At 48.1% G+C, this 27,192-nt stretch overlaps 2 protein-coding genes across 13 annotated transcripts in view; one reads left to right on the top strand and one right to left on the bottom strand.

Moving 5' to 3' along the window:
• The window catches only part of SPIDR (scaffold protein involved in DNA repair), a 476,432-nt gene extending 452,679 nt beyond the window's left edge, over positions 1-23,753 (top strand). For 10 of the 12 annotated variants that reach the window (XM_031013651.3, XM_063709293.1, XM_063709294.1 and 7 more), the window contains 6 exons: positions 4,347-4,557; positions 5,174-5,326; positions 15,013-15,106; positions 16,732-16,846; positions 17,211-17,264; positions 23,120-23,753. In XM_031013651.3, the coding sequence (XP_030869511.3) occupies positions 4,347-4,557; positions 5,174-5,326; positions 15,013-15,106; positions 16,732-16,846; positions 17,211-17,264; positions 23,120-23,263 (771 nt within the window). In that variant the 3' untranslated portion in view covers positions 23,264-23,753. Of the gene's footprint in view, positions 1-4,346; positions 4,558-5,173; positions 5,327-15,012; positions 15,107-16,731; positions 16,902-17,210; positions 17,265-23,119 lie in introns of those variants that run through there. The other 2 variants (XM_031013652.3, XR_010134994.1) reach the window with 2 other exon arrangements.
• Positions 23,754-24,768: 1,015 nt separating this feature from the next.
• On the bottom strand, positions 24,769-26,036 carry CEBPD (CCAAT enhancer binding protein delta). Its single transcript, XM_004046981.5, has one exon. It carries the CDS (start codon positions 25,970-25,972, stop codon positions 25,163-25,165), a length of 810 nt encoding a protein of 269 aa, XP_004047029.2. The 5' UTR covers positions 25,973-26,036; the 3' UTR covers positions 24,769-25,162.
• Positions 26,037-27,192: the final 1,156 nt, after the last annotated feature.

Raw genomic sequence — 27,192 nt, 5'->3', positions numbered from 1 at the left:
GCGTCTCAAAAACAAACAAACAAACAAAAAACTTTCCCTGATTACACAGGGCTATAAAAATTTTTATTAGACTTTTTTCTTTTAGAGCAGTTTTAGGTTCACAGCAAAATTGAGAGGAAGGTACAGAGATTTTCCATACACCTTCTACTCCCACACATGCACAGCCTCCCCATTATCAACATCCCTACCAGGACGGCACATTGCTCACAACTAATGAACCTGCATTGACACATCGTACTCACCCAGAGTCCACAGTTTACATGAGGGTTCACTCTTGGTGGTGTAATTTTATGGGTTTGCACAAATATGTAATGCCATGTATCTACGTTCATAGTATCATATGGAGCAGTTTCAGTGACCTAAAAATCTGCTCCACGTGTTTATTCCCCCTCCCCACAAATCCCTGGCAAACATTCTTATTTTTACCATCTCCACAGTTTTGCCTTTTCAGAATATTGTATAAAGTTGGAATCTTAGAGTCTGTAGCCTTTCAGACGGACTTCTTTCACTTAATAATATGCATTTAAGTTTCTGTGACTTCATGGCTAGATAGCTCGTTTCCTTTTGAGTGCTGAATAATGTTCCATTGTCCGGATGTACCACATAGTTCAGTTTAGTTATTCATTCACGTGCTGAAGGACATCTTGGTTGTTTCCAGGTTTAGGCAATTATGAGTAAGAAGACTTTTTTTTTTTTTTTGAGATGGAATCTCACTCTGTTGCCCAGGTTGGAATGCAGTGACGCAATCTTGGCTCACTGCAACCTCTGCCTCCCGGGTTCAAGAGATTTTCTTGCCTCAGCCTCTCGAGTAGCTGGGATTACAGGCATCCGCCACTACACCGGCTAATTTTTGTTTGTTTGTTTTTGAGATGGAGTCTCTCTCTGTCGCCCAGGCTGGAGTGCAGTGGCATGACCTCGGCTCACTGCAACCTCCACCTCCCAGGTTCAAGCAATTCTCCTGTCTCCACTTCCCGAGTAGCTGGAATTACAGGCATGCACCACCACACCAGCTAATTTTTGTATTTTTAGTAGAGACAGGGTTTCACAGTGTTAGCCAGGCTGGTCTCGAACTCCTGACCTCAGGTGATTCACCCGCCTCTGCCTCCCAAAGTGCTGGGATTACAGGCGTAAGCCACGGCGCCCAGCCTAATTTTGGTATTTTTAGTAGAGATGGGGTTTTACCATGTTGGCCAGGCTAGTCTCGAACTCCTGACCTCAAGTGATCCACCCACCTTGGCCTCCCAAAGTGCTGGGATTATAGGCGTGAGCCACCATGCCCGGCCAGAGAAGAAATCTATTTTTAATAAACTTTTAGCAATGTAGTGGTAGTACTAGTACTGCTTTCATTAGTTACTGATGTCTTTTTACAGATAATTTTATTGTTACTGACTTTGTTCATAACCCCAATAGTAGGACAATTTTATAGTTAATTTCAAAGGAGATTAGAACATTTTGGTATATTAATAGATTGAAAGACCACTGGCCAAATCCAGAGTATTTACAAAAGCATCTAAAATTTTTGGACATTTTCAGAACCTCCAACCTCAGATAATCTTACAGAAATCTTTGCCCTTCCTGAAATATTCACCAATTTTTTTTTTTTTTTTTTGAGATGCTCTGTCAGTCAGGCTGGAGTTGCAGTGGTATGATCTCAGCACACTGCAACCTCCGCCTACTGGGTTCAAGCAATTCTCATGCCTCAGCCTCCAGAGGAGCTGGGATTACAGGCATGCACCATCACGCCTAGCTAATTTTTATATTTTTAGTAGAGACAGGGTTTCACCATGTTGGCCAGGCTCAACGTGCTGGGATTACCACGCCTGGCCAGAGAAGAAACCTATTTTTAATAAAATTTTAGCAGTGTAGTGGTAGTACTGCTTTAATTAGTTACTGATGTCTTTTTACAGTTGATTTGATTGTTACTGACTTTGTTCATAACCCCAATAGTAGAGATAATTTCATAATTAATTTCAAAGGAGATTAGAACATTTTGGTTCATTAATAGATTGAAAGAGAGACCACTGGCCAAATCCAAAGTATTTACAAACAGCATATAAAATCTTTGGAGGTTGTCAGAACTCCCACCCACAGATAACCTTACAGAAAGCTTTGCCCTTCCTGAAATATTCACCTTTTTTTTTTTTTTTTTTTTTTTGAGACGGAGTTTCGCTCTTGTTGCCCAGGCTGGAATGCAATGGTGCGATCTCAGCTCACCGCAACCTCTGCCTCCTGGGTTCAAGCAATTCTCCTTCCTCACCCTCCCGAGTAGCTGGGATTACATCCATGTGCCACCACGCCTGGCTAATTTTGTGCTTTTAGTAGAGATGGGGTTTCTCCATGTTGGTCAGGCTGGTCTTGAACTCCCGACCTCAGGTTATCCGCCCGCCTCGGCCTCCCAAAGTGCTGAGATTACAGGCATGAGTCACCACGACTGGCCCACTAATTTTTTTAATTTTTTTTTTTTCTTTGAGAAGGCGGTCTTGTTCTGTCATCTGGGCTGTAGTGCAGTGGTACCATCACAGCTCACTGCAACATTGACCTCTTGGGCCCAAGCAGTTCTCCTACCTCAGCCTCCCAAGTAGCTGGGACTACAGGCACTCGCCACCACACCCAGCTTTATTTTATTTTTTGTAGAGATGGGGTCTCACTATATTGCCCCAGCTGGTCTCAAATTCCTGGGCTCAAGTAATCCTCCCGCCTCAGCCTCCCAAAGTGCTGGGATTACAGGTATGAGCCACTGTGCCCAGCCCACTTATTAAATATCAGTATGGACCAATGAATTCATCTTTTATTCAGCAAGTTATATCTATTACTGTATTCATTTTGATGCTCAATTTTACCATATTTAAGCTGGTTCCTGTGTCCTTTGGACACATGCCCATCATTCTTTGAGTACCTCCTTATTTTCTGACACAGTAAGATGTGTCAAACTCATCTTTTGCTTTCTGTGCTCTGGAGTCAGCCATCTTTTCAAGAAGCTCTGGTTGATTTTAATGGAGAATGGCTTTTTGGTTTTGGGGTTTTTTTAGTTTTAGTTTTAGTTTTTCAGAGATGGCATCTTGCTATGTTCACTACGCTGAAATGCAGTGGCTATTCACAGGCATGATCTTGGTGCACCACAGCCTCAAACTCCTGAGCTCAAGCGATGCCCTCACCTCAGCCTCCCAAGTAGTTGAGACTGCTCCTGAGTCACTTGTGCCACTGTGGCTGGTTAAGAATGTTACTTAGAAGCCAAGATCCGGGTTCTAGGTGGGCTTCCTGCTATTGAGATATCATTGCCTCTCTGCCCTCTCAGTGGACAGAGGAAGGAAATGTGTGTGTATATTCATCCACATACACACACAACTATATCTACTTCTATATTTCTATCTATCTAAAATCATTATTTCATACCAATACTTCCAACTCTAGAGCATTACCACAGAATTTATTCTAAGTTTTCTTATTTCTATATGTATAACTCGCTTCTCCAACAGTAAGAAGCTTGGCTTCATTTTCCTCAATATTACTTATTCATACTTCCTGTATGTAATCAACCTCCTGACAATGTAGGCCACCTCCTTCACCCCAACCCTCAGCTACGCACCACACAAGTGACCTTCTCTGCCCAGTCCTGTTAACTGGCCATGTGGAATTCTCAGCCTGACCACACCGTCTGTGCCAGCAACACCAGCTGAACCTCCAACTGGCCACATCCTCAGGCCCTGGCCCTGCTGACCATCCTTGGCCCCATTTGCATCTACTGAATCCTAAGCCCTGACCAAAAGGAAAGGGCAGAATACCAGTCTAATGGAACTTGAAAAGGCATTACAAGTTTTGAAGATAAGAAAAAAATGAAAAAATATAGAAGGAAAGAAGAAAAGAAAATAATAAAACCTGTTGCAGATGCAACAAATACGCGACACCAGCTTTATACCAAGGCCCTGTACAAAGTCTGAGGGCAAGTAAGATCTGTTCCTAACCCTCAGGAAACTTACAACTGCCTGGAAAGAATAATATGTATGTATTACACAGGAAACAATGTTGTAATTAACATTCTAAGTATATAAACAGAGGACCAGGAGGAAAAGAACAATGGATTCAGCCTGAGGATGTCAGTGGACAAATGGAATGCTGCCAGGGAAGGGTGGCCTGTTCCCAACCAAGGAAGCCTTTAACCAGGTGCAAAGTCGAGGCATCCAGGGCACATGGGGCTAGTGACCAAGATGTGCAAAGTCTAGTGTATGTTTTAAAGTGTTTTTGAAATAATATCTTAAATTGTTAGTATATGTATAACTTCTGCTTTTAAATGCTTTTAAAACTTTTTTGGTATAATAATTAATCTTTATTGTGTCTTCAAATTGTAGCTGAAGAGTCTGCTTCTTCTGGAGCAAAGGGAGATCTGGCTGCTAGTGACCGATGTCACTCTGCAAACAAAGGAGGAGAGAGACCCCAGGCTCCCCAAAACCCTGCTGGTCTATGTGGCCCCCTTGTGTGTGCTGGGCTCTGAAGTCCTGGAGGCACTCGCTGGGGCTGCCCCTCACAGCCTTTTCTTCAAGGACGCTCTCCGTGACCAGGGTGTGCTTGCTTCTCCACAGCTTTGATGCAGGGGCGACTGATCGGTGCCCATAGAATACCTCTTGTGGCCTCTGGATGCCTCCACGTTGCTTGGACGCTGCCGGCACCTTCACGGAGCCCATCACAGACATGGCCCATGTACCAGCCTCCAGCCTTCACTGACCCTGTAGCAGCCACCTGGGCAGAACCAGCTCCATGGAGATGCTGTGCTCACTCCAGAATTGTCTGCTGGTGGCACCCCATACTGCTGCAGAATCCACAAACAAACCAAAAGCTAGAATATTATAAATGCGTATACTTAGATCAGCCAGCCCCTTTTTCCAGGGATCAAACTAAAATCCTGCCTAAGCTATCTTTTTTAATTTTTATTGAGTCATAATTCACATACCACATAATTTACCCTTTGTGGATTGACTTGAATCTCACATTTGAGTGCTTTTTTAGCTTAGCTCACAGGGTTCAGGAGTGTGCACACACAATGAACGTGCTGCTGGACACAGTCCCATAACTGCATCTTCACCTGCATGACTCGAGGGGTAGCAAAGGAGACTGCCATTATGGGCACGATTCACTTTTTCTTCAAGGCTTCAATAACCTGAAGTGTCTCTGTCGGCAGGTCGGATTGTTTGTGCTGAACGAACTGTCCTCTTGCTTCAGAAGCCCCTTTTGAGTGTGGTCTCTGGTGCAAGTTCCTGTGAGCTGCCTGGCCCGGTGATGCTCGACAGCCTGGACTCTGCCACACCTGTCAACTCCATCTGCAGTGTTCAAGGTAGGCAGCCATCTCACAGGAATTGGTGTTTATACTTTCTTAACTGTTATACTTTATATTCATTTACTCATTTATTCAACAAGTATTTGTGGAGCACCCGCTAAGTTCCAGACACTGGATACATAAAGAACAAAAGCAGAAATTGTTCTTGGTATCAGACTCGAGTCTGCACAGAAAGATGTGAATCAGATGAACACAGACAGGCCTATCCTCAGGCTCTGAGTGCTCTAGCCGCTGATAACCTGGGCCCATGTCTTAGTGGGGAACTCAGGGAAGGCTTCCCAAAGACAGGAGCCTCAAGCTGAGCTCTGAAGCATAGATGAGACTACTTAGGTCAGGGATGGAGCAGGAGGAACATTCCTGGGAAGAGAGCAGGACTTCGTAAGGCCACTGGCATGAGAAAGTTGGTGAGCAGGGGTGTCTGGGAAGAGGCAGGACAGGCAGCCAGATGGAGGTGGGACCAAGCTGAGGCTGGTGGGCCCACCAGGCTGGTGGTGTCAGGAGTGTGTTCTGTCATTGGTACAGGCGGCCTGGTCTGATGTCCTCCCTGCAGAGCAGAGTGGAGGGACTGGGTGGCAGAGGTAGAGAAGGAAATCCAAGGGTGGACTTAGGGAAATCGGCAGGTTGAGCGATGAATTGGGCATAGATGGAGGCAGAAGACATATCTGACAACCTCCGAGCTCCTGGCTCAGTTGAGGTAACAGTGGTGCTGTTCATTAAGTAGGATGTGGCAGGCAAAGTCAGCTTTGAGGGGACCCGCTCAGTTCTGTCGGGAGAGTTTGCGTGTTTTACATACATCTGAGATGTTTCAGCAGCTGGTTAGATATGTGAGTCTGGAGCTGAAAATAGCATTATTATTTTCTCTTTTTTAACTTTATAAAACTTAGTAATAAAAGTCATACATGTCTAGTGGAACTAGTGAAAAATAAGAGAAAGTTAACAGCCCACCCTCTGTCCCCGGCTTCCTGCCTGCGCTGGCGCATCCAGGAGACACAGCTGCCCGCCTTGAGGGTGTATGCGTTCTTGCAAGTCAAATGATTTACTGCACATTATTCTGCCACTTGCTTCCCTTTAGGAGGGATGTCTGTCCAGGTGGGGGGAGAGGTCGAACTCAAGAGTTTAATAGTTGCATAGCATCCCCTCATATGAATAAACTCTTCCTCCACTCATGGACATCCAGGATCTCTCGTGTTTTTGCAATTATTAAACAAGGCTGTAATAAACATTCTTGGACATCAATCTCTACTGATTTCTGTAAAGGAGGATTTCAGCGGTTTGGGGTTTATGGACTTTTTAAACAACTTTATTGAGCTATAACTCAGTAATACCCTATAATTCACTCCTTTAAAGTGTTTTTAGTATTCACAGAATTGTGCAAAGATCACTACAATCTAATTTTAGAACAAAAACTCGTACCCGTTATCATTCACACCCCGTTACCACCCACCCTCCCACACCCTAGTCTTAGGAAACCACCAATCTACTGTTTGCTTCTATGAATTTGCCTGTTCTGTTTTTTGGGGGGGTTTTTTGTTTTTGTTTTTGTTTTTGTTTTGAGATGGAGTCTCGCTCTGTCACCCAGGCTGGAGTGCAGTGGTGTGATCTCTGCTCACTGCAACCTCTACCTCCTGGGATCAAGCAATTTTCCTGCCTCAGCCTCCCAAGTAGCTGGGATTACAGGCGTGCATCACCATGCCCGGCTAATTTTTTTATTTTTATTAGAGACAAGGTTTTACCATGTTGGCCAGGCTGGTCTTGAACTCCTGACCTCAGGTGATCTCCTCTCCTCGGCCTCTCAAAATGCTGGGATTACAGGTGTGAGCCACCGCCCCCAGCCTATTCTGGACATTTCATGTTAACTGGAATAATATTTAGGCTGGTGCAAAAATAATTGTGGTTTTTGCCATTAAAAGTAATGCAAAGAGCCGTGATTACTTTTGCACAAACCTAACATACTATGTGATCTTTCATGATTAGCATCTTTCAATCAGCATAATGTTTTCAAGGTTCATCCACAATGCAGTGTGTATTTCTTTTATGGCATAATAACATTTCATTGCACAGATATGCCACATTTTGTTTATCGTTTCCTCAGTTGATGGACATTCCATTTGGGCTGTTTCTACTTTTTGGCTACTACGAATAAAGCTGCTATGAATATTCATGGACAAGGTTTTGTTTGAACGCCTGTTTTGAAATTTGGGGTATGAATCCAGGACTGGAATTGCCTAGTCATATGGTAACCCTGCATTTAACCTTTTTGAAGAACACCAGTGTTTTCCAAAGTGGCTACACTAGGGGTTTGTGCCTCTCTCTTTTTTTTTTTTTTTTTTTTTTTTGGAGACAGAGTCTCAGTCTGTCACCCAGGCTGGAGTGCAATGGCATGATCTCAGCTCACTGCAACCTCTGCCTACTGGGTTCAAGAGAATCTCCTGCCTCAGCCTCCCAAGTAGCTGGGACTACAGGCATGCACCACCACACCTGGCTACTTTTTGTATTTTTAATAGAGATTTTGCCATGTTGGCCAGGCTGGTCTTGAACTCCTGACCTCAGGTGATCCACCCACCTCGGCCTCCCAAAGTTCTGGAATTACAGGTGTGAACCACCGCACCCAGCCGGTTCAAAGCATATCAAAATTCAGAATTCCGAGCGTAATGTCTAAGATGGCTGGTGTTCCTCACCCTTACCTATAACTAGTTCCTGACTTTTTATAATTGATAAACAGAAAACTCTTGTGATTCCATTGTTGCTTTCACATTCTTTTCACTGTGTTGAGGCCATTTGGATTTTCTCTTCTGTGCATCTCCTTTTGGGGTTAATGCTAACGCATTACTGCAGTTATGGGGTGATGGGTCATATGGGGCCTCCATTTTCTCATCTGTAAAATAGGGCTAATGGAATCAGCCTCAAAACACTGTTGAGAATTAAATGAGATAATGCTCAGGAGGCTTTGGGGGCTTTGAAGCTCTGAGTCCAGTGGAGAAAACAGACATCTCAGTACTGGTACCAGGAGTCAGGAAGGGAGGGAGGGATGTCTGAGGGCTGCAGCCACTGACTGCAGAGGGTGGGTGGCCTTAGGACCGTCAGGATTTGTCAAGTAGAGTTGGGCAAGGCTGTAAGAGCAGGTGGAAGGGCACGTGGAAAACCCACAGAAGTGCTGGGAGCAGTTATAAACCCTCCCAAGTGATGGGAGAGGGGCAGAGACCAAGAAGGGCAGCAGGGGACCCAGTTGCTTGTGTGTTGCTCTGCTTTCCCTGGCCATGTGGAGATTATATGGTCAGATTTTTTAATGAAGAAATTCTGCAGCCCCAGAGACTGTGATGCAAAGCAGGGAGAGATGATTGGCAGGAAGAAGTAAGAGGGTCTGCAGGGGTGGAGCAGACTGCCTGGCCCACGTGAGCCAGCGTGGAGCTGCTCTTTGGTATACGGCAGCACTGTGCCCCTGAGCAGACTGGCTACAGGGACAGGGCATATGGTGCAGAGGGGTGCAGCCTGGTCCCTGGGGCGCATGTGCTATTTTTACTAAGTTAGTTGCAAACCATAAGTTTTAATTTTAATGAAGTCTCACATCAGTTGTTTCTTTCACGAATTGCATTTCTGGTGTTACATCTAAAAACTCATTGTAAAACCCATGATCATCTAGATTTTCTCCTGTTTTCTTTCTAGGAGTTTCGTGTTTTACATTTAAGTCTATGATCCATTTTGAATTAATTTTTGTAAAAGATGTAAGATCTATGTCTAGATTCATTTTTTTGCCTGTGGAAATCTAGTTGTTCTGGCACCATTTGTTGAAAAGACTGTTCTTTCTCCATTGAAATGTCTTTGTTCCTTTGTCAAAGATCAGGTGACTATATTTATGAGGGTCTGTGTTCCCTTGATCTATTTGTTCTTTTGCTGCCAGTACACCATCTTAATTATTGAAACTTTTTTTTTTTTTTTTTGAGACAGAGTCTTGCTCAGTTACCCAGGCTGGAGTGCAGTGGCACGATCTTGGCTCACTGCAAGCTCCGCCTCCCGGGTTCACGCCATTCTCCTGCCTCAGCCTCCCAAGTAGCTGGGACTACAGGCACCTGCCACCATGCCCGGCTGATTTTTTTTTTGTATTTTTATTAGAGACGGGGTTTCACCATGTTAGCCAGGATGGTCTCAATCTCCTGACCTCGTGATCCACCCACTTTGGCCTCCCAAAGTGCTGGGATTACAGGCGTGAGCCACCGCGCCCGGCCAATTACTGAGACTTTTAAGTCTTGAAGTCGGGTACTGTCAGTTTTCCAACTTTGTTCTTGTTCTTCAATATTGTCTTGGCTATTCTAGGTCATTTTGCCTCTCCATATAAACTTTAGAATCAGTTTGTTGATATCCACAAAATAACTTGATGAGATTTTGATTAGGATAGTGTTGAGTCTGTAGATCAGGTGGGGAAAAAATGACATGTTACAATACTAGAGCCTTCTTATCCATGAACATGGAATATCTTTGCATTTATTTATATCTTCTTTGATATCTTTCAGAAGAGTTTTTTAGTTTTCCTCATACAGATCTTGTACATATTTTGTTAGATTTATACCTAAGTATTTCATTTATTTTGTTGCTATTGTAAATAGTATTATTTTTAATTTCAAATTCCAATCGTTCATTGAGTTTCATAGGAAAACAATTAACTTTTTGATATTAACCCTGCAACTTTGCTGTAATCACTTAGTAGTTCCAGTGGTTTTTTGTTGTTTCTTTGAGATTTTCTCCATAGAATACTAGGTCATCTGTGAACAGTTTTCTTTCTTTCTTCTCAATCTGTGTATCTTTTATTTTATTTTCTTGTCTTACTGCATTAGCTAGGACTATCAGTACCATGTAGAATAGCAGTAGTGGGAACATCCTTGCCCTGTTCTTAATCTTAAAGGTTAACCATGTATTTTCTCACCATTGATTATGATGTTAGCCAGAGGGGTTTTGTTCTTCCATTTGCTGGAGATAGTATCACTTTGGAAGAAAATAATATTAGCTCTCCTTCCCTTCTTTTATTACACTCTTCTTTTCCATCTACCTACCTTTGCATCTGCACTTTATATTGTTAAGATTGGTAACATTCTGTTGTATAACTATAATTAAGCTTTGCACACATTTTCTACAGATTGATTCTCAAAGATGAAAATCAATAAATGGTATTTATATTATTATGATTATACAAGTTGAGTATCCCATATCCGAAATGCTTGGAACCAGAAATGTTTTGGATTTTTTATTGGTTTTTTCATCCTTTTTTTTTTTTTTTGAGATGGGGTCTTGCTGTATTGTCCAGGCTGCTCTCAAACTCCTGGGCATATTTTGGTTTTAATATTTTTAAGACAGCATCATCCAGGCTGGAGTGCATTGGTGTGATCATAGCTAACTGCAACCTTGAACTCTTGAGCTAAAGCAATACTCCCACGTCAGCCTCCTGAGTAACTAGGACTACTGGGATGGCACGCACCACCATGCCCAGTTAATTTTTGTTGTTGTTGTTGTTGTTGTTGTTGTTGTTGTTGTTGTTGTTGAGACAGAGTTTCACTGTGTTGCCCAGGCTGCTGTCAAACTCCTGACCTCAAGTGATCCCCCGGCCTTGGCCTTCCAAAGTGCTGGGATTACAAGTGTGAGCCATTGTGGCTAGCCATGTGTCTTTATATAAACAACATATAGTTGGTTCTTGTTTTTTGTTCACTCCGATAGTCTCTGTCATTTAATTTGTGTATTGAGACCATTCTCATTTAAAGTGATTATTCATATAACTGAGATAATATCAACTGTATTTATAACTATTTTCTATTCATTGCCCTGCTTGTTTCTTTTTTTTTATCTTCCACTCTCTGCCTATTCTGATTTTTATTGAACATTATGATTCCATTTTCTCTTTTCTTTCAAAATATCAATTATACTTTTTTTTTTTTTTTTTTTTTCTGGAGAAGGAGTCTCGCTCTGTCTCCCAGGCTGGAGTGCAGTGGTGCGATCTCAAGTCACTGCAAGCTCCGCCTCCCGGGTTCACGCCATTCTTCTGCCTCAGCCTCCTGAGTAGCTGGGACTACAGGCACCCGCCACCATGCCCGGCTAATTTTTAGTATTTTTAGTAGAGACAGGGTTTCACTGTGTTAGCCAGGATGGTCTCGATCTCCTGACCTCACGATCCTCCTGCCTTGGCCTCCCAAAGTGCTGGGATTACAGGCGTGAGCCACCATGCCCAGCCCAATTATACTTATTTTTAAGTTTTTCTAGTGGTTACCCTGGAGTTTGCAATACATTTTACAGCCAATCAAGTCCACTTTCAAATAACACTGTCCTGCTTCACAGGTAATGCAGGTACCTTATATCAGAGTGTTCCTGATTTCTTTTTTTTTTCCTTCCCATCCCTTGTAACACTCACTCCTGTTATGCATTTCACTTACTCAAAAGGTATAATCATTGATTACATTATCGTTATTATTTAAATAAACTATTATCTTTTCTATCAATTTAGAATTAGAAATGTAAAAGATTTTATTTTACCTTCATTTATTCCTTCTCTAATATTCTTCCTTTTTTTATATAGATTCAAGTTTCTGACATTTCATTTTCCTCATATCTCGCCATTTTCATGTAGCATTCCCTGTGGGCCTCTTCTGCTTCCAGGCCTGTTCTACAGCTGCCCTGCAGGCCCACATGTAGGGTTCAAGATTTGTAAACAGACTTATCACAGAGGCAGGGCTGAGTGCTGCCAGATCCTTTAATGAGAACCAGTCAACTAGGCATTAAGAGAAAACAAACCCCCAGCTGCAAAATAACAAAGATTATCCAAGCCTCACATGCAGGAATGTCCATAGCAAGGTAGCAGCTAGGCAGTGACCTACTCCTACACAGTCCTCAGCCTGCACACCCACCAGCCACAGGCCTGCCCACCTCCATCAGATCCAGGCAAGGCTGGAGTCCTCACTGCTGTTTGGCAATAGCAGTTGCCCCCATCTCAGCACCTCAGCCTTGCTCTGTTCTGCCCTGCCCTGGTCCAGAAGATCTCAGTGATGACATGTCCGCTGCATGGCTCCAAGGGGACCCCTTCACATCTGCAGAGAGTTGGTGCTAGGGCTTGGGCAGCTCTCCCAACAGCTGAACCAGCTGAGCATCTGGGTCTCAGATGGCTGAGTACTGAACATTTTCTCTGAGCAGAGTTTAAAAGGACCCTGAATATATTCTGAGCATGGAGCAGTCACTCACTGAGAGCTGGCAGCATCCCTCTGTCCATCCAGGTCTCAGTGATGGGGTGAGGGGGAGACACTCACTCCTTGCTGGTGTCACAAGGCCTCCTCGTCTCTGTTTTCCCTGAGTGGCAGCTCTGGGGTGTGCGGAAATGTTTCTCTGCTGTGTCTTCTGGGGTGAAGTTGTTTGGCAGCGCTGGTTTTCCCTCCCTCACTCTGCTCACCACCTCTCTGTCCACCACTCACTAGCGATGGGACCTGGTGCAGGGCTGTAGGAAGGGATGCAGCAGGCTCACATCTCTGTGGAAAGAGGGGTGAAGTCCTATCTAAACCCAGGCTCCAGCTTCTAAATAGAAGACTTGTGAGCCCTGACTTCTTTCCATCAGTAGATAGGGAGGAAGAGGGTATAGCAGAGTTCAAGTTACTGAAGAAATGTGTGCACCAGGCGTGGTGAGCGCCAGACCCACCCATCCTGAGGACCCTTTGAAAGGACCTTTTTAAAAAGATGTTTGTAACTAAGCAATACACCTTTCCCAAACCTAATTACAAGACATTTCTGCACATAAGACAAGCAAACTAAAGACTTAATGGCAAACTGCTGGCAAGTTCATGAGTATGGTGTCCTCAACCCTGATGTAAACTATCTTTTTCTTTCTGATGCTCATTTAAGTGAATGTCTCTTGTTTTTGTTTTTGTTTTTTTGAGATAGAGTCTCTGTCACCAGGCTTGAGTATAGTGGCGTGATCTCGGCTGACTACAACCTCTGCCTCCTGGGTTCAAGCGATTCTCCTGCCTCAGCCTCCTGAGGAGCTGGGACTACAGGCGCGTGCCACCACGCCTGGCTAATTTTTGTATTTTCAGTAGAGACGGAGTTTCACCGTGTTGGCCAGGATGGTCCCAATCTCTTGACCTGGTGATCCTCCCACCTCGGCTGCCCAAAGTGCTGGAATTACAGGCATGAGCCACTGTGCCCGACCTTAAGTGAATGTTTAATCATACACTTCCCAGCCATCTCTTGAAATTTATTTAGGGTTGCCAGAAAAGATTTCCACAATGGCTTATGGACCTCAGATGAAATGTATTTCCTCAACTCTTGCCTTATTCTCTAATTGGAAGGAAATTGCTTAATCCCATATAAATGTAAATGTTATTAACACCCATGGATATCCTAGGATAAAAAGGAACTTTGGCTGGTAGCAGTCTACTTTTTATTAAGGTAGCAGTCATTTACCAAACACCAGTAAACCAGTGAGTGGGCCTTTGGTGGGCCTGCAGGCCCTGGGCAGGAGCCAGGCCACAGTGGCAGATGTGCTCTGGGGCTTGGGGATGCAGCCACTCCTTTCTCCCCTTGCACCTCCTCATGCGCCTGCCCGTTGTGAATTAGTCAACACTGCTTTCCAGCTGCATTACGAGCCTTTATTGACTTTGCTTTTCATCCCTTTGACCCACTTTGACAATGTCATTAGCTAGGGCAGCCTTTTCAAAATCAAGATCTATTATTTTCATTTTTAAAAAGTCATTCAAGTATGCATTGCATGAATGCACTTTAATAAACCAAACCTACTCATTCTCATACTTCTGATTTATCCTCTAAAGATAAATTTTCTCCCAATGCTGGTTTTAGTGAGGAATGAAATTTTTTGCACCAAGAGTGGAAAGGAAGACCTTTCTATTTTTCTAGAAACTCAGATTTTACTTTTTCTTCAAACATCTAATTTCACCGCTTTTCAACAAGGACATCTGCGATTTGGTGGTGTATCTAGATGATATCTACAATGCTTCACATCCAAGAAAATCAGACCATCCCAATCTCCAGCAAGCACTGACCAACTGTGCTCACCCGGCCTCAGCCCTGCCATGGTGTGCAGAGTTGGCTGAGGCCCCGTGTGGCCCGCCCTGGCTGTCTTGTGGACCCCCCTCACTCCCTTCCTCAGGAAGCCATGACCCTCTGGGATGCCCAGGGGTGTCTTTGACACACGTCTCAGGTGTCTTTTCCATTTGTCAATTTAACATTTATTTCATCTTTTTTTTTGGGAGTGGGGACAGGGTCTTGCCCTGTCACCCAGGCTGGAGTGCAGTGGCATAATCATAGCTCAAACACTCATTACTGTGTTAAGGAGTCTATATACTATTACTGTGCTACAGAAAAAGCACAGACCTAAATATGCAATATGGGGAATGTTTGAGGGACTGAGGGCCGGCTCAGCTGTGGTGATGTAACTACCTATGCATCTGGAAAAATATCCCAACGAAAATACTTCAGTTAGGTGGTAATATGCAGGCAAGTTTTAAAACGTACTTCTTATTGTTATAATTTTTCTTTGTACAATAAGTGGAAATTATAAAAATCTTAGGAACATGTATATAAACTCACAAGTAAGGCAAAAATCACGAGACCCCTCATGTTGTCCTCTGCGCATGGAGGAGCAGAGGAGTCAGAGAGGGCAGAGCCGCCTCTTAAGTGGGCTTTCCTTCTCTTGGGCCTAGGCACTGTGGTTGGCGTGGACGAGAGCACTGCTTTCTCATGGCCTGTGTGTGACATGTGTGGCAACGGGAGATTGGAACAGAGGCCGGAAGACAGGTAAGGGGACAGGGGCTGTCCTGAAAGCCCTAGAACTGAAAGGGCACAGAAGCAACCCAGCCCCAGAACCTGGGCCTTGCTGCCTCAGGTGACTCCCTCAAGAGCTCAAGGGGCAACCTCCGCCTCTGCTGAGCAGCAAGGGAAGAGGCCTCTGGGGCCCAGTGGGTTTTCCTTACTGAGATTTCTGCTGTTTCTTGCAGCTGCTCCTGTTATGAGATAGAAGTGCTGGGTTTTGTCCCCACCTCCTTTATTATCAGCCAGGAGAATTTAAAAAACAGGACAAACATGAATAAGTGAAAAAAACTTGGTGACTGTATAGCCTAGCTTTTGTGAAAGGTGCAGACGTTTACAGAGACCACGTTTACAGGGAGCAGCTACTGGACAGATGTCCCTGCCCACCCCACTATGCTGCCCTCCCTCAGGGTCTGGGCTGGTGTCAGTGCAGTCTGTCCCTGTGAAGTCAGTCCTCCGGCCTCCCAAGTGCAGTGTCATGTGATAGAAAGGGACAGGCTCATTACTTTTCTGCTTCTTAAAAAGCAAAGAGGCTGGGCGTGGTGGCTCATGCCTATAATCCCAGCACTTTGGGAGGCCGAGGCAGGCGGATCATAAGGTAAGGAGATCCAGACCATCCTGGACAACATGGCAAAACCCAGTCTCTACTAAAAATACAAACATTAGCTGGGCATGGTGGCGCATGCCTGTAATCCCAGCTGCTTGGGAGGCTGAGGCAGGAGAATCTCTCGAAACGGGGAGTCAGAGGTTGCAGTGAGCCGAGATCACACCACTGCACTCCAGCCTGGCGATAGAGTGAGACTCTGTCTCAAAAAGAAAAAGAGAAAAAAAAAAGCAAAGATCGGCCAGGTGCAGTGTCTCACGCCTGTAATCCCAATACTGTGGGAGGCCAAGTGGATCACTTGAGGTCAGGAGTTGAAGACCAGCCTGGCCAACACGGTGAAACCCCATCTCTATTATTAATTTTAAAAATACAAAAATTAGCCGGGCATGGTGGCACACACCTGTAGTCCCAGCTACTCCGGAGGCTGAAGTGGGAGAATCACTTGAACCAGGGGGAGGTGGAGGTTGCAGTGAGCCGAAATCGCACCACTGCACTCCAACCTGGGTGACAGAGAGCGAGACTCCATCTCAAAGAAAAGAAAAAAAAAAAACACACAAAGCAAAGAGCAAATGTCTCCTTGGCATATCTGGGCTGGTGGCCTTACACAAGCCATCACTGGACTGTGTGGAAGAGATGAGCACATGTGCAGGCATGCAGGGTAGCACACAACAGTGGCTGTGCTGGCAGCTGAGAGCAGACTTTCTCTTCCGGGCCAGGGGGCAGCCTGACCCCTGGCCTCCCAGGCCCTGACCTCCCTTCCTGGGAGGCTCAGCATCCCCTCCTCTGCTCCTTTCTTCGTCCTCCAGCCAGTGCTACTCGAAGCTAATGTTCATCCCTTGGACAGGCTGAGTCCAGGCAGCTGCAGGCCTCTCTCAGAAACTTGATTCTGAGAGTAAAGCCCCGTTTTCTAGCTCAGCAGACACTCATGTTTAAGAAAATGTCTCCCACTGGAGCTTTCCTGACTTGTGCCTCCCGGGGCCTTGTCTTTCCTTGACTTTTCATATACCAGAGGCGCCTTTTCCTGTGGGGACTGCTCCCGGGTGGTCACATCTCCTGTTCTCAAGAGGCACCTGCAGGTCTTCCTGGACTGCCGCTCAAGACCGCAGTGCAGAGTGAAGGTCAAGGTAGGAGCCAGGCCAGAGCACGCACGCACTCCTAGCTCACTCCAACATAGCGAAGGTGAGACAGAGCTGAAGCAGGTGCATGTCCTCCTGTACGCCTGCAGAGGCGCTGGGACTCGGCTGGGATGGGTTGCATCTGGAACTCCCTCTAGGTCCTAGGAGCTTCCCTAGGAAAGGTGGGAGGATGCACCCTGTGTGAACACAGTCTCTCCATGTTAAAACACATCTTTGACCTAAGGCCGTGAGACTGAAGCTCTGAAGACAGGTGGTTTGGATATAACATGTTAATTTTCGGGAATGAGTGATTTAACTTGAGCACTTACTGTGTTGGAGGGAGTTTAACCCAGCCCTGCTTCTGCTGTTGCAGCTGTTGCAGCGCAGCATTTCCTCCCTGCTGAGGTTTGCCGCCGGTGAAGATGGGGTAAGTGCAGGGGGCCCAGCCCAGGGGGCCGCACACTCGGTAGCTTGCATGAGCAACTCATCCCCAGAGGAAGCCCCCACTCCCAAATGTGTTCTATTACAACCCATCCCACTAGGAAGTGGTGTAGACACTCGAGAGTGAAATGCAGATATGTCTGCCATTCAGACTGATAGGTTCCTTTCCTCTGTGGAAATGAGGTTATTTTAGATCATTGTTGAGGTAGATGCAGGAATCTGTCCCCTGGCTTTTTTGTTTGTTTTTGTTTTTAGACAGAGTCTCATTCTCTGTCCAGGCTAGAGCACAGTGGCGTGATATCAGCTCACTGCAACCTCCGCCTCCCAGGTTCAAGCGATTCTCCTGCCTCACCCTCCCGAGTAGCTGAGACTACAGGCATGAGCCACCACTCCCAGCTAATTTTTGTATTTTTAGTAGAGATGGGGGTTTCACCATGCTGGCCAGGCTGGTCTCGAACTCTTGACCTCAGGTGATCCTCCGACCTTGGCCTCCCAAAGTGATGGGATTACAGGCATGAGCCGCTGCACCCAGCTTGCCCCCTGGCTTTGATTACAGCACCACAGTCTTCAGGTTGGAGTCCTACTGCCAAGGTGTCATGTTAATAGGATGGAATTCCCCAAGATGCTTTTTTTTTCTTTTTTTAAACACTGGGTATTCCAGACTCTGAATAACTGGTAATGTGACTGTCCTGCCCTGAGAGTCACTGTGGTGAATCTTAGTAAAGCAGGGTGGCTCCTCCAAGAAAAGCCACCTAAATATATAATTGATGGGCCAAAGAGTTTCTGCTGTGTGAAATTTGACCCTCATAAATGAGACATCTGTCCTAGAGATGCCACCTGTGTCTTGTGAAAGCCATTTAAAAGCACCACAAGTGGCTCATGGAATAGCCACAGAAGGGGACCAGCCACTCAGTGGCCCCTGGGCACAGCCCTAGTTCACAAGAGACATCTGGAACCAGAGTGGGCTCCACAACCAGGGAGCTGACTTGGGCCACGCTGGAAGGGAGTGTGGTGACTGGGGAGGCCAATCATGCCTGGAGCTCTGTGGTCAGTCAAATAAGGGGTCTTTGTCTAATGGGTCCCCATGGCCAGATTCTAGCCAGAATTTTTTTTTAGGCAGAGTCTTACTCTGTCATCCAGGCTGGAGTGCAGTGACACAACCATAAGCTCACTACAGCCTCGAACTCCTGGGCTCAAACGATCCCCCCGCCTCAGCCTCCCAAGTATCCAACCCACATTTGTGGTGACTTGACCTGTCCTATGGAGACTCCTCCCTGCCCCACTACCCCTGCCACCCTCTCACCCACTGCACCTCAGGAGGGGCCAGCAGCCCCGCAAGGCAGAGCAGCAGTTTGTCCTCTCTCATCTAAACCATGTCTGTCAGAGTTGGATTAAATTGGAACATGGATAAGTCTATGAGCGGGATCTTTGAGGATCACAAGTGACTATACACTAGAATCACCTGCAAGCTCTAAAGAGTTTCTGCTCTTGACTGGGCATGGTGGCTCATGCCTGTAATCCCAGCACTTCGAGAGGCCGAGGCGGGTGGATCACCTGAGGTCAGGAGTTCGAGACCAGCCTGGCCAACATGGTGACACCCCATCTCTACTAAAAATACAAAAAAGCTGGGTGTGGTGGTGCGCATCGGTAACCCCAGCTACTCGGGAGGCTGAGGCAGGAGAATCACTGGAACTGGGGAGGCAGAGGTTGCAGTGAGCTGAGATTGTGCCATACTCCAGCCTGGGCGACAGAGCAAGACTCCGTCTCAGAAAAAAAAAAAAAAAAAAAAAGGGCTTCTGCTCCCTCCTGGCACAACACCCACCAGCTTTAAAGCTCCTCTGTGACCCGGAGCTCCAGCTCGGAATTGTCCCCTGAGCTGCTGCACACAGGGACTGATGCTGAGGCCAGGCTGTGGAGGCTCATCAGCAAGTGTTCCCCAGTGGTGCAAAAGGTGAGTCATCACTACGGGCCAGGAACTGAGCCTACCGCATTCTCACGTTTCCCTGTTCAACCTCCCAATGTCCCAGCAAGGTAGAGCCCGTATTTCCCTGCTAGGGGGATGAGTGCAGTGCCCAAGGCAAAGACATCCCACAGAGGGAAAGTCATCGTTACGCCACAGAGTGACCACCTGCAGAGTTGGGAGCCAGCCCAAGGAGCATAATGGGGAACAGCATATGTGCTTTTCTGTCCTTAAGGAAGTTTAAGTGTATAACAGGCAACCGACCACACAGCAGTGCCTGTCAGCCAAGTCCTTGTCTCCTTGTCTGAGTCCTGGGGGTAGGGAGGAAGAAAGGAGGAGGCAGTGCCCAGAAAGGGGGGAACTGCCCACAGCTGACCAGGTAGAAGTTTGAGTAGGTGCTAAAGATGGCAGATCTGAGTTTTCAGGGAACACATCTTGATGGAGAATGTTGGGAGAAAGCATTAGAAACGCCCCTGTTTGAGAACGCATGATAAAACAAACCAAAACCCACAACCTCAACAGATTCAACCAACACTTGGGCATGACACACAGCTCTCCAGCTGCTCCATGCTACTCAGAAGGGCGGGACGGTGCTGTGGCAGCAGCTGCCTGGCATCCCTGGTCACCATCCAGGAAGTCTCCAGCAATGGACAGTGCTTGACACCCGTTCCAATCCCCACCCCTCTTTAGAGATCCAGAGACCAGGAACCCTGGCAGAAATCCTCCTTCCTTCACTTGGTTTCCTTCTGGCTAAGGTGCTTGTTCCTCCTACACATTTAACTTGTCAACTAGAATATCCCCATAGGTAAAAGCCCTGCTTATAAAGAGCTCAAAGGTGTGTGTACCTGAGTGCACGTGTGTGCACATTTATGCAGTATGTGTGCATCAGAGCACCTTTGCCCATGCCCATGTGCATATGTATTTGTCCACTTGACTATGCTGTGTATGCACATATGCTTGACACGTGCGTACATGTGTGTATGTGTGTGCATGTGTGTATGTGTATGCATTGGGTGAGGGCCAGAGGGTGGCAGCAGCCTTAGTATCACCTTTTTGGGTGCTCTGGTTTCAGGGCCAATACCAGTGGACTGTGGGGTAAGTTCCAAGCCTGGAAGTAGAAAACTTAGGAGGCTCTTTACCCCATGCCCAGCTCTATTCACAGTGGCTGATCAGGTCTTTACTGCGGATCTGGAAGGAAGCTGATAGAAGATGGGTGCCAGAGGGGCCTGGGTAGAGATGTTAGCTGAGAGATACCCAGTATGGGTTCTGTCAGTTTTCTGGGTGAGCATACACATTCACCAAAATTCAGAGAATCAAACTGGGGCTTTCCACAAGAACTGTAACTCCATTCCCTGGGGCAAATGTACTGTTTCGGTTAAGATACTTGAGTGTTAAGTTTTATGCCTTTACTGTAATGTGGTCAAGCTGCAGATGTGAAAACAGTAGGATTGTCTGTAGTTGTGCATCTCATTTCTCAATAGTAACATTATTGTGGCATGGAACTTGAAGTTTGTTTCCTTAGCTTTCAGAAAAGTTAAAGGAACATATATAGTGATTTTTTAAAAGAGAGCATATTTTACACATATGCAGACACACATTCATATGAATAGTGCTTGGGAGTTTGCTAATATGGTTGTTTAAACCTCTCCATGTTAATTTCTCCCACACATAAAAGATTTATTACTTGGACACGGTGGCTGATGCCTGTAATCCCAGCACTTTGGGAGGCCCAGTCGGGCAGATCACCTGAGGTCAGGAGTTCCAGACCAGCCTGGCCAACATGGTGAAAACCCATCTCTATTAAAAATTAAAAAATTTGCCAGGCATGGTGGTGCGCACCTGTAATCCCAGCTACTTGGAAGGCTGAGGCAGGAGAACTGCTTGAACCCAGGAGGCAGAGGTTGCAGTGAGCCAAGCTCACACCACTCCATTCCAGCCTGGGTGACAGAGCAAGACTCAGTCTCAAAAAAAGTAATAAAAAATTTTAAACTCCATTTACAGATAATATAGCCAAACCTAACATTTTACAAATAAATGATTTTTTGCTGGCTTTTTCCAAGTCAGAATTGCGTACTTTTACTCCAGAAGACCATAGGGTCATCTGTTTCACACTTGCACAAACATGCAAGACTAACTGAAACTGTAAGACACCAGAAGGGTGTCCAGCATGCCGCCTCCACCCTCCCTCCCCGTGCGGTGACCCTGCTTCTGCTTCTGTATCCCCTGGTGTCCCCTCCAGTCCAGCAGCCTGGAGACTGTCCTGCTCACTGCCATCTCTTCAGTGACGGGCCCACATGGGATCGTAATAAACCCCATGCGTGAGCGAGTGAGCAGCTGCACTTGCCGTCCATGCCACCTCAGAGCCCTTGGGAAGGCCTCAGCTTCCATTACCAAGTTCCTTCTCTTTGCCTGTCTTGACCAGTGACACCCACTTCCCCCATCACTACATTAAACCATCCTGTTGACTTTATTCTTTTTCACCAAGGAAGCCAAAACTCTTGACAAAGAACACTGAATAGGCACCATGCCTGTCTCACAAATGGGAAAATCAAAGTCCCCCCACGAGTTGGCGTCAGTAGCATTCACATCCCAGACTGATCCTGACATTTATTTTTACAAAACAAACCATCTCAAAACTTGGTGGCATCAATATTCATTCTGTGCACAGAACTCTTGTTTGGACAGGGCTTCATCCGGACAGCTCCACTGGGCATTAGCGGGTGCCCCCAAGGCCGGTGGGAGTCACAGAAGGCTCCTACGTCCAGGCCACAGCTCTGGCCGGACCCCCTCACAGCATGTGTGTGGATCCCACGGGCCAGCTGGAAGCTGGGCACCTTTCCTAACCAGGCGTGGAACATCACTTGGTGTCCCTTCCACCGCACTGTGTTCATGAGAAGCCAGACACTGAGGCCAGCTCAAACTCAGGGAAAGGCAGTGAGACTCACACCTTTGAAGGGAAGGGCACCAAGGAGCCACATTCTACCTGCTTTGGCCACGTTGTCTGGCTTCTCCAGCCTCAGTCTCTTTGGCCATGACACCATAACGATGGGAGGGGTGAGTTAATAGACACCAAACAGAACTGCTGTAGCAACTGCCAAATGCCTTGCACAGAGGAGGAGTGTGGGGTGCCCATGATATTACTCTGCAAGTGACATTGCCTTCTAGGGCTTTAATCTCCCGGAAAGCCAGAGATGGAATATCTCAGTGCTTCTGAGCCTTTATTTTCAGCCCTACCCGCAACAGCATTCTGCAGCTTGATCTATAATGGGGTGCACCACACCCTCAGCCTGATCAGGGATGGGGGCCAAGGACTCCCTGTACCTGTCTCATCTGGAGACGAAACTCACCTGGGACTAACCAAAAAGAATTAGAAGAAAAAGCGAAGTCTCATTACAAAAACACAGAGGATTTTAGCCCAGTATAACTCTAGAAGAAATGGGATCCTATTAAGGAAGGAAGTTTGGGGCAAAGCACCAGGAAATCCCTCAACCGGAAGTGTTGCTAGATTGAGGAAGTGTCCTAAAGGAAGTGGGAGACAGCTGTGGGCACTGTGTGCCCAGCCCCGGCCTTCCCAGCAGTCTGTGTGCATCGTGTCCCAAGTAAAAACAATTCAGTTACCAGAATGGGGTAGTTCCTTCACTTGCTAAAATAAATGGGGGTGTGTGTGTGTGTGTTGGCTCATTTGTTTCTGGGTGTGTGTGTGTGTGTGTGTTGGCTCTTCATTTGTTTCTCCTTCCTACCACTGTTCTCAGCCATTTGAGGAGTGGAAGGTCGTGGACTGGGGAAAGGGCCTTCCACTCTGGCTCTCTGGTTTTCCGTGTTGTTGGGAACAGTACGTCCCAGGCTGTTTGCTTTAACCAGCGTGCCTTTTATCACTGCAGAGCTACGAAGTGAGGAGTGTCCTCGGAAAGGAAGTGGGGTTGTTAAATTGTTTTGTCCAGTCCGTAACCGCCCACCCGACCAGCTGCATTGGATTGGAGGAAATCGAGCTTCTGAGTGCAGGAGGGGCCTCTGCAGAACACTAGCGGTTGCCGCAGGATCTGTGAACTTTGCAATGTGGCTGCAAGGGTGGTGGTGGTGGTGGTGGTGGTGGTGGTGGTGGTGGTGATTTGGGGTAGTTATTTGTTAACTATGGACACAGTGAACGTAGTTTACGATCTTGAAATGAAACTTAGATTTTTCTGGGGAAATGTTCAGATACAGTTTTGTGAACTGTAAATCAAAATACCTTTTTCTACAGTTTATCTTTTATTTTCTGCAAATTTAGGAACATATTTACTCTTGTTTTCACATTGAATCTTAAGTTTAAGCTCTTCATTTGGTATTTAGGCAATATATGAGAAAAAAAATTTTTTGTTCATTTGTAATTTTAACAAGTTGAACATTTTACCATGATTGAACATGTTTTTATTACAGTATTTGTTTTAACATTCCCCCAAAGAATACCCTGCAAAGTGTAAACCTTTGTCCCATACTGTGATATTACTGTTCTGCTACAATAAATGTCAAACCTAAGCACTTTGCAGTTCACTACTTTTGGGAAAATGTTTTAGGGAACTGTATCACAGGTGAAACTGTTACCCATAAAGTGTAGCTCTCTGAACTGGTGTGATCGTGTCTCTGCTGAATGGTGGTGGGGATAGCTGGCTCCACCACACACACCTGTTTTAATTAGGCTGGGTAATGTGCACGGAGAGCAAAGATCACAGACTAAGGAGCAGTCGGTTATTTGCTTTGCTGGCAGAGATTTAAACCAAGAATTAATTAATAATTATCATCTTTGGACACTATAAAGATTTTGTTCCCTTCCTTATAGCAATATAATCATGACAGGCCATGGTTAACTACATCAGATACACGTAGCAGCCGTGACCAAGAAATGGTGCCCTAATACCAAGTGTTCTTGGGTTAAAGGCAGGCGGCTTTTTAATTAAATCTTAAAGCATTGCAATTACTGGCAAGACAGCTGGTCTTAAGCAGTTTTGTGACTGCCCTTTTCATCCACTACATGACTATTATACCGGCCTTTCTGGAGCACTTTTGAAAATCTACTTGACTCTGTCCACAAGACTGAGGAAAATGAAAGCAAAGTCCCGGGAAAGCAGGAGATGATTCAGCCCGGGGTTCTGCCCCTCGCCCCTCCAGCAGCCTCTACAGTTAGGGAGCTCTTGAACTGTTCTCAGCAGGGGCCCCCAAAAAGTCAACCCTTCCCCAGGTCTGCGTTCTTCGGGAGAACACCTTCTGCTGGAAAGCTGCTAGCTTACCTGAGCTCAGCCGTTCTCCAGCTAGCTTAGGCAAGTTAAATAAGGCCAGGAGAGAGCCTTTAATGCGTTTCAAAAGCGACAGACCCTCTCTCCTGAGTAGCTCGGGCCTGCGCCCCATCCCCCCGCCCCCCCCCCCCCCCCAACACACACCTGGCGCCCGGGCTCCCTGGTGCTCGCTGGCTGCGGGTCCGGAACGCACCCTTCCCGAGCCGGGTCCTGCGCCACCGGCGGGCGGGCGGGAGTCACTGCGAATATAGGAAGCAGGGGCGATTTCAAATGCTGCTTTATTCTTACAAATACTGTAAAAATTAATATAAAAAAGTGAGCATGCTCAGTCTTTTCCTCTTATCTACAATACAAAGGGTTTGAAAAGTCTGGTTTTTTTTCTTTTTACAAATGTACCTTAGCTGCATCAACAGGAGTAAGATGTAGAAAAAGCTACCATTACAAAAATAATTTAAGGGAAAATAAACACGTTTAGCTTGTCTCGCAGTTTAGTGGTGGTAAGTCCAGGCTGTAGCTTCTTTGCGCTCCTATGTCCCAAGAAACTGCAGCGGGCACCCGGCGGCTCTGGCTGCGCCAGGGCAGGGCGCGCTCCGCTCCGGGCCGTCGGGTCTGAGGTATGGGTCGTTGCTGAGTCTCTCCCGCCCCGGCCGCGCGTTACCGGCAGTCTGCTGTCCCGGCGGCCGGCAGGAAGGGCGGGCTGGGCAGCTGCTTGAAGAACTGCCGGAGGCCGGCCAGGTCCCGCGTGAGCTGCTCCACGCGCTGGTGCAGCTTCTCGTTCTCAGCCGACAGCTCCACCAGCTTCTGCTGCATCTCCTGGTTGCGCCGCTTGGCCTTGTCGCGGCTCTTGCGCACGGCGATGTTGTTGCGCTCGCGCCGCTGCCGGTACTCTGGGCTGCCGCGGTCCGGGCCCTTCTTGCCGGCGCTCTTCTCCCGGGCGGGGCCGGGCGCGGGGGTCTGCCTGGGGCTGCTGCGCGGCGGCTCCGGCGACGTGGGCGGGGTGGGCTGCCCTGCGGCCGCCAAGCTCACCACGGTCTGTGCGCACGCGGCCACCTGCGCGGGCAACAGCGAGCCGGGCGAGTCGCCGTCGCCCCAGTCGGGCTCGCGCTTGAGCGGGCGCGGAGCGGCAAGGCCCGGGCCCAAGGGGCGCGCGGGGCCGCCGGGAAGAAGCTCAAGGGGCCCCGCGCCGCCCGCCTTGTGATTGCTGTTGAAGAGGTCGGCGAAGAGCTCGTCGTGGCACAGCTCCAGGGTGGGCACGGCGGCCATGGAGTCGATGTAGGCGCTGAAGTCGATGGCGCTCTCGTCGTCGTACATGGCGGGGGCGGCGGCGCCTGGCTCGCCTAGGGCCCCTGGCTCGGCCCCGCGGCCCGGCTTGCCCGCCCGGCCCGGTTCGTAGAAGGGCGCAGGCTCCGCAGGCCAGGGCGCGCCGCGCGCCGGGCCGTCCAGGCTGAAGAGCGCGGCGCTCATGGCGGCGTCGGGCCGGGCTCTGCGTCCAAGCGAGGCTGTCACCTCGCTGGGCCCAGCCCCACCGCCTTTTCTAGCCCCGGCTGACGTGCACGCCCCGCCCCGACTCCGGCACCGCGGGGGCGCCCCGGGGCCGCGGGGGAAGGGGCGGGGGCGCCCTGGGAGCCCCCCGGAGCCGCCCCGAGCCTTCCCGGGGCGCGCCCTCTCTCAGCTCCTCCCCGGGGCGCCCTCCCCGGCCCTGGGGACCCCCAGCCCACGTTGCAGGAGGGTGCCCGCGCTGCTGCTCCCTCCCCGGCCCGGGCCGGCCCGCGCTGCGCTGCTGGGAATGACACTCCCTCTGCCCGCACTCCAGGGCCTTCTCTTCTTCCTGTTTGTGGGCTTGGAACCTCCTCGCTCCTCGGGGCTGGGAGTGAAATCAAAACCAGGACTTGGCCGCAGCGCGCGCGTCTCAGGCCGGCTCCTGTCGCCGGAGGGCGGGGGGTGGAGACCCGTGGGAGAGGACCCGCGCGTCCAAGGACGCCCCCCGACCGTGGGCACGCGCGTGAGGCCCTCGCCCCGCGCCTCCACCGTGGGACCAGATGCGGGAAGAGGCGCGGGGGACCAGACGTGGGGACAGCGGCGGCCTGGCCCGCGGGGAGGGCTGCCCGCACCGCACTCGGGCGCCTCGGGGAATCCGGGCCGGTTCTCGCTGCTCTCCTCGGAGGTCCCGGGTCCGGCCGGCCCTGGGGGTCGAGGCCCAGAGACGCGGCTGCTGCGTCCTGGCCGAAAGGCCGACGGGACGCTGTCGCCAAAAGCAGAGCAGATGGGGGAGACGCGGTCACGACATCGCGTCCTCCGCCGGTTCCTCGAGGTGCGGGCTCTCCGGCCGGACGCTACTCCCCGACCCCGCAGACCCGGGCATCCGCCGCCAGCTCCCGCGCCCGCGTTTCTTCCAGGTCTACGGAAGCAGTGCCATCGTGTGGCGGCATCTTGCGTTAGACCTGTTTTTAGTTCCAGGCTCTTTCCCTGTTAAATATTCCAAAAAAGTGCCTTGAACCTAAAGTAGTTGGGTCCTTTTTGGGAAACAGGTAAGATCTACCAGTAGCTATAGCAGGGTGCAGATGGGCCTCGACTCACGATGGGGTTACATCCCGGTAGACCCATCGCACACTGAAAATGTCTTAAGTAAGAATGGGCTTTGTCATGTGTCCTGCAATTTGAGGCAGGCATTTCTGGTCAGACCG

Source organism: Gorilla gorilla, chromosome 7 (assembly GCF_029281585.2).
Source record: "Gorilla gorilla gorilla isolate KB3781 chromosome 7, NHGRI_mGorGor1-v2.1_pri, whole genome shotgun sequence".
NCBI classification, from domain to species: Eukaryota; Metazoa; Chordata; class Mammalia; order Primates; family Hominidae; genus Gorilla; species Gorilla gorilla.
This window is presented reverse-complemented; position numbering and strand designations above follow the sequence as displayed.

Excerpts from the sequence above, each read along its gene's own strand:
- CEBPD (XM_004046981.5), bottom strand. The coding sequence starts at position 25,972 with ATGAGCGCCGCGCTCTTCAGCCTGGACGGCCCGGCGCGCGGCGCGCCC.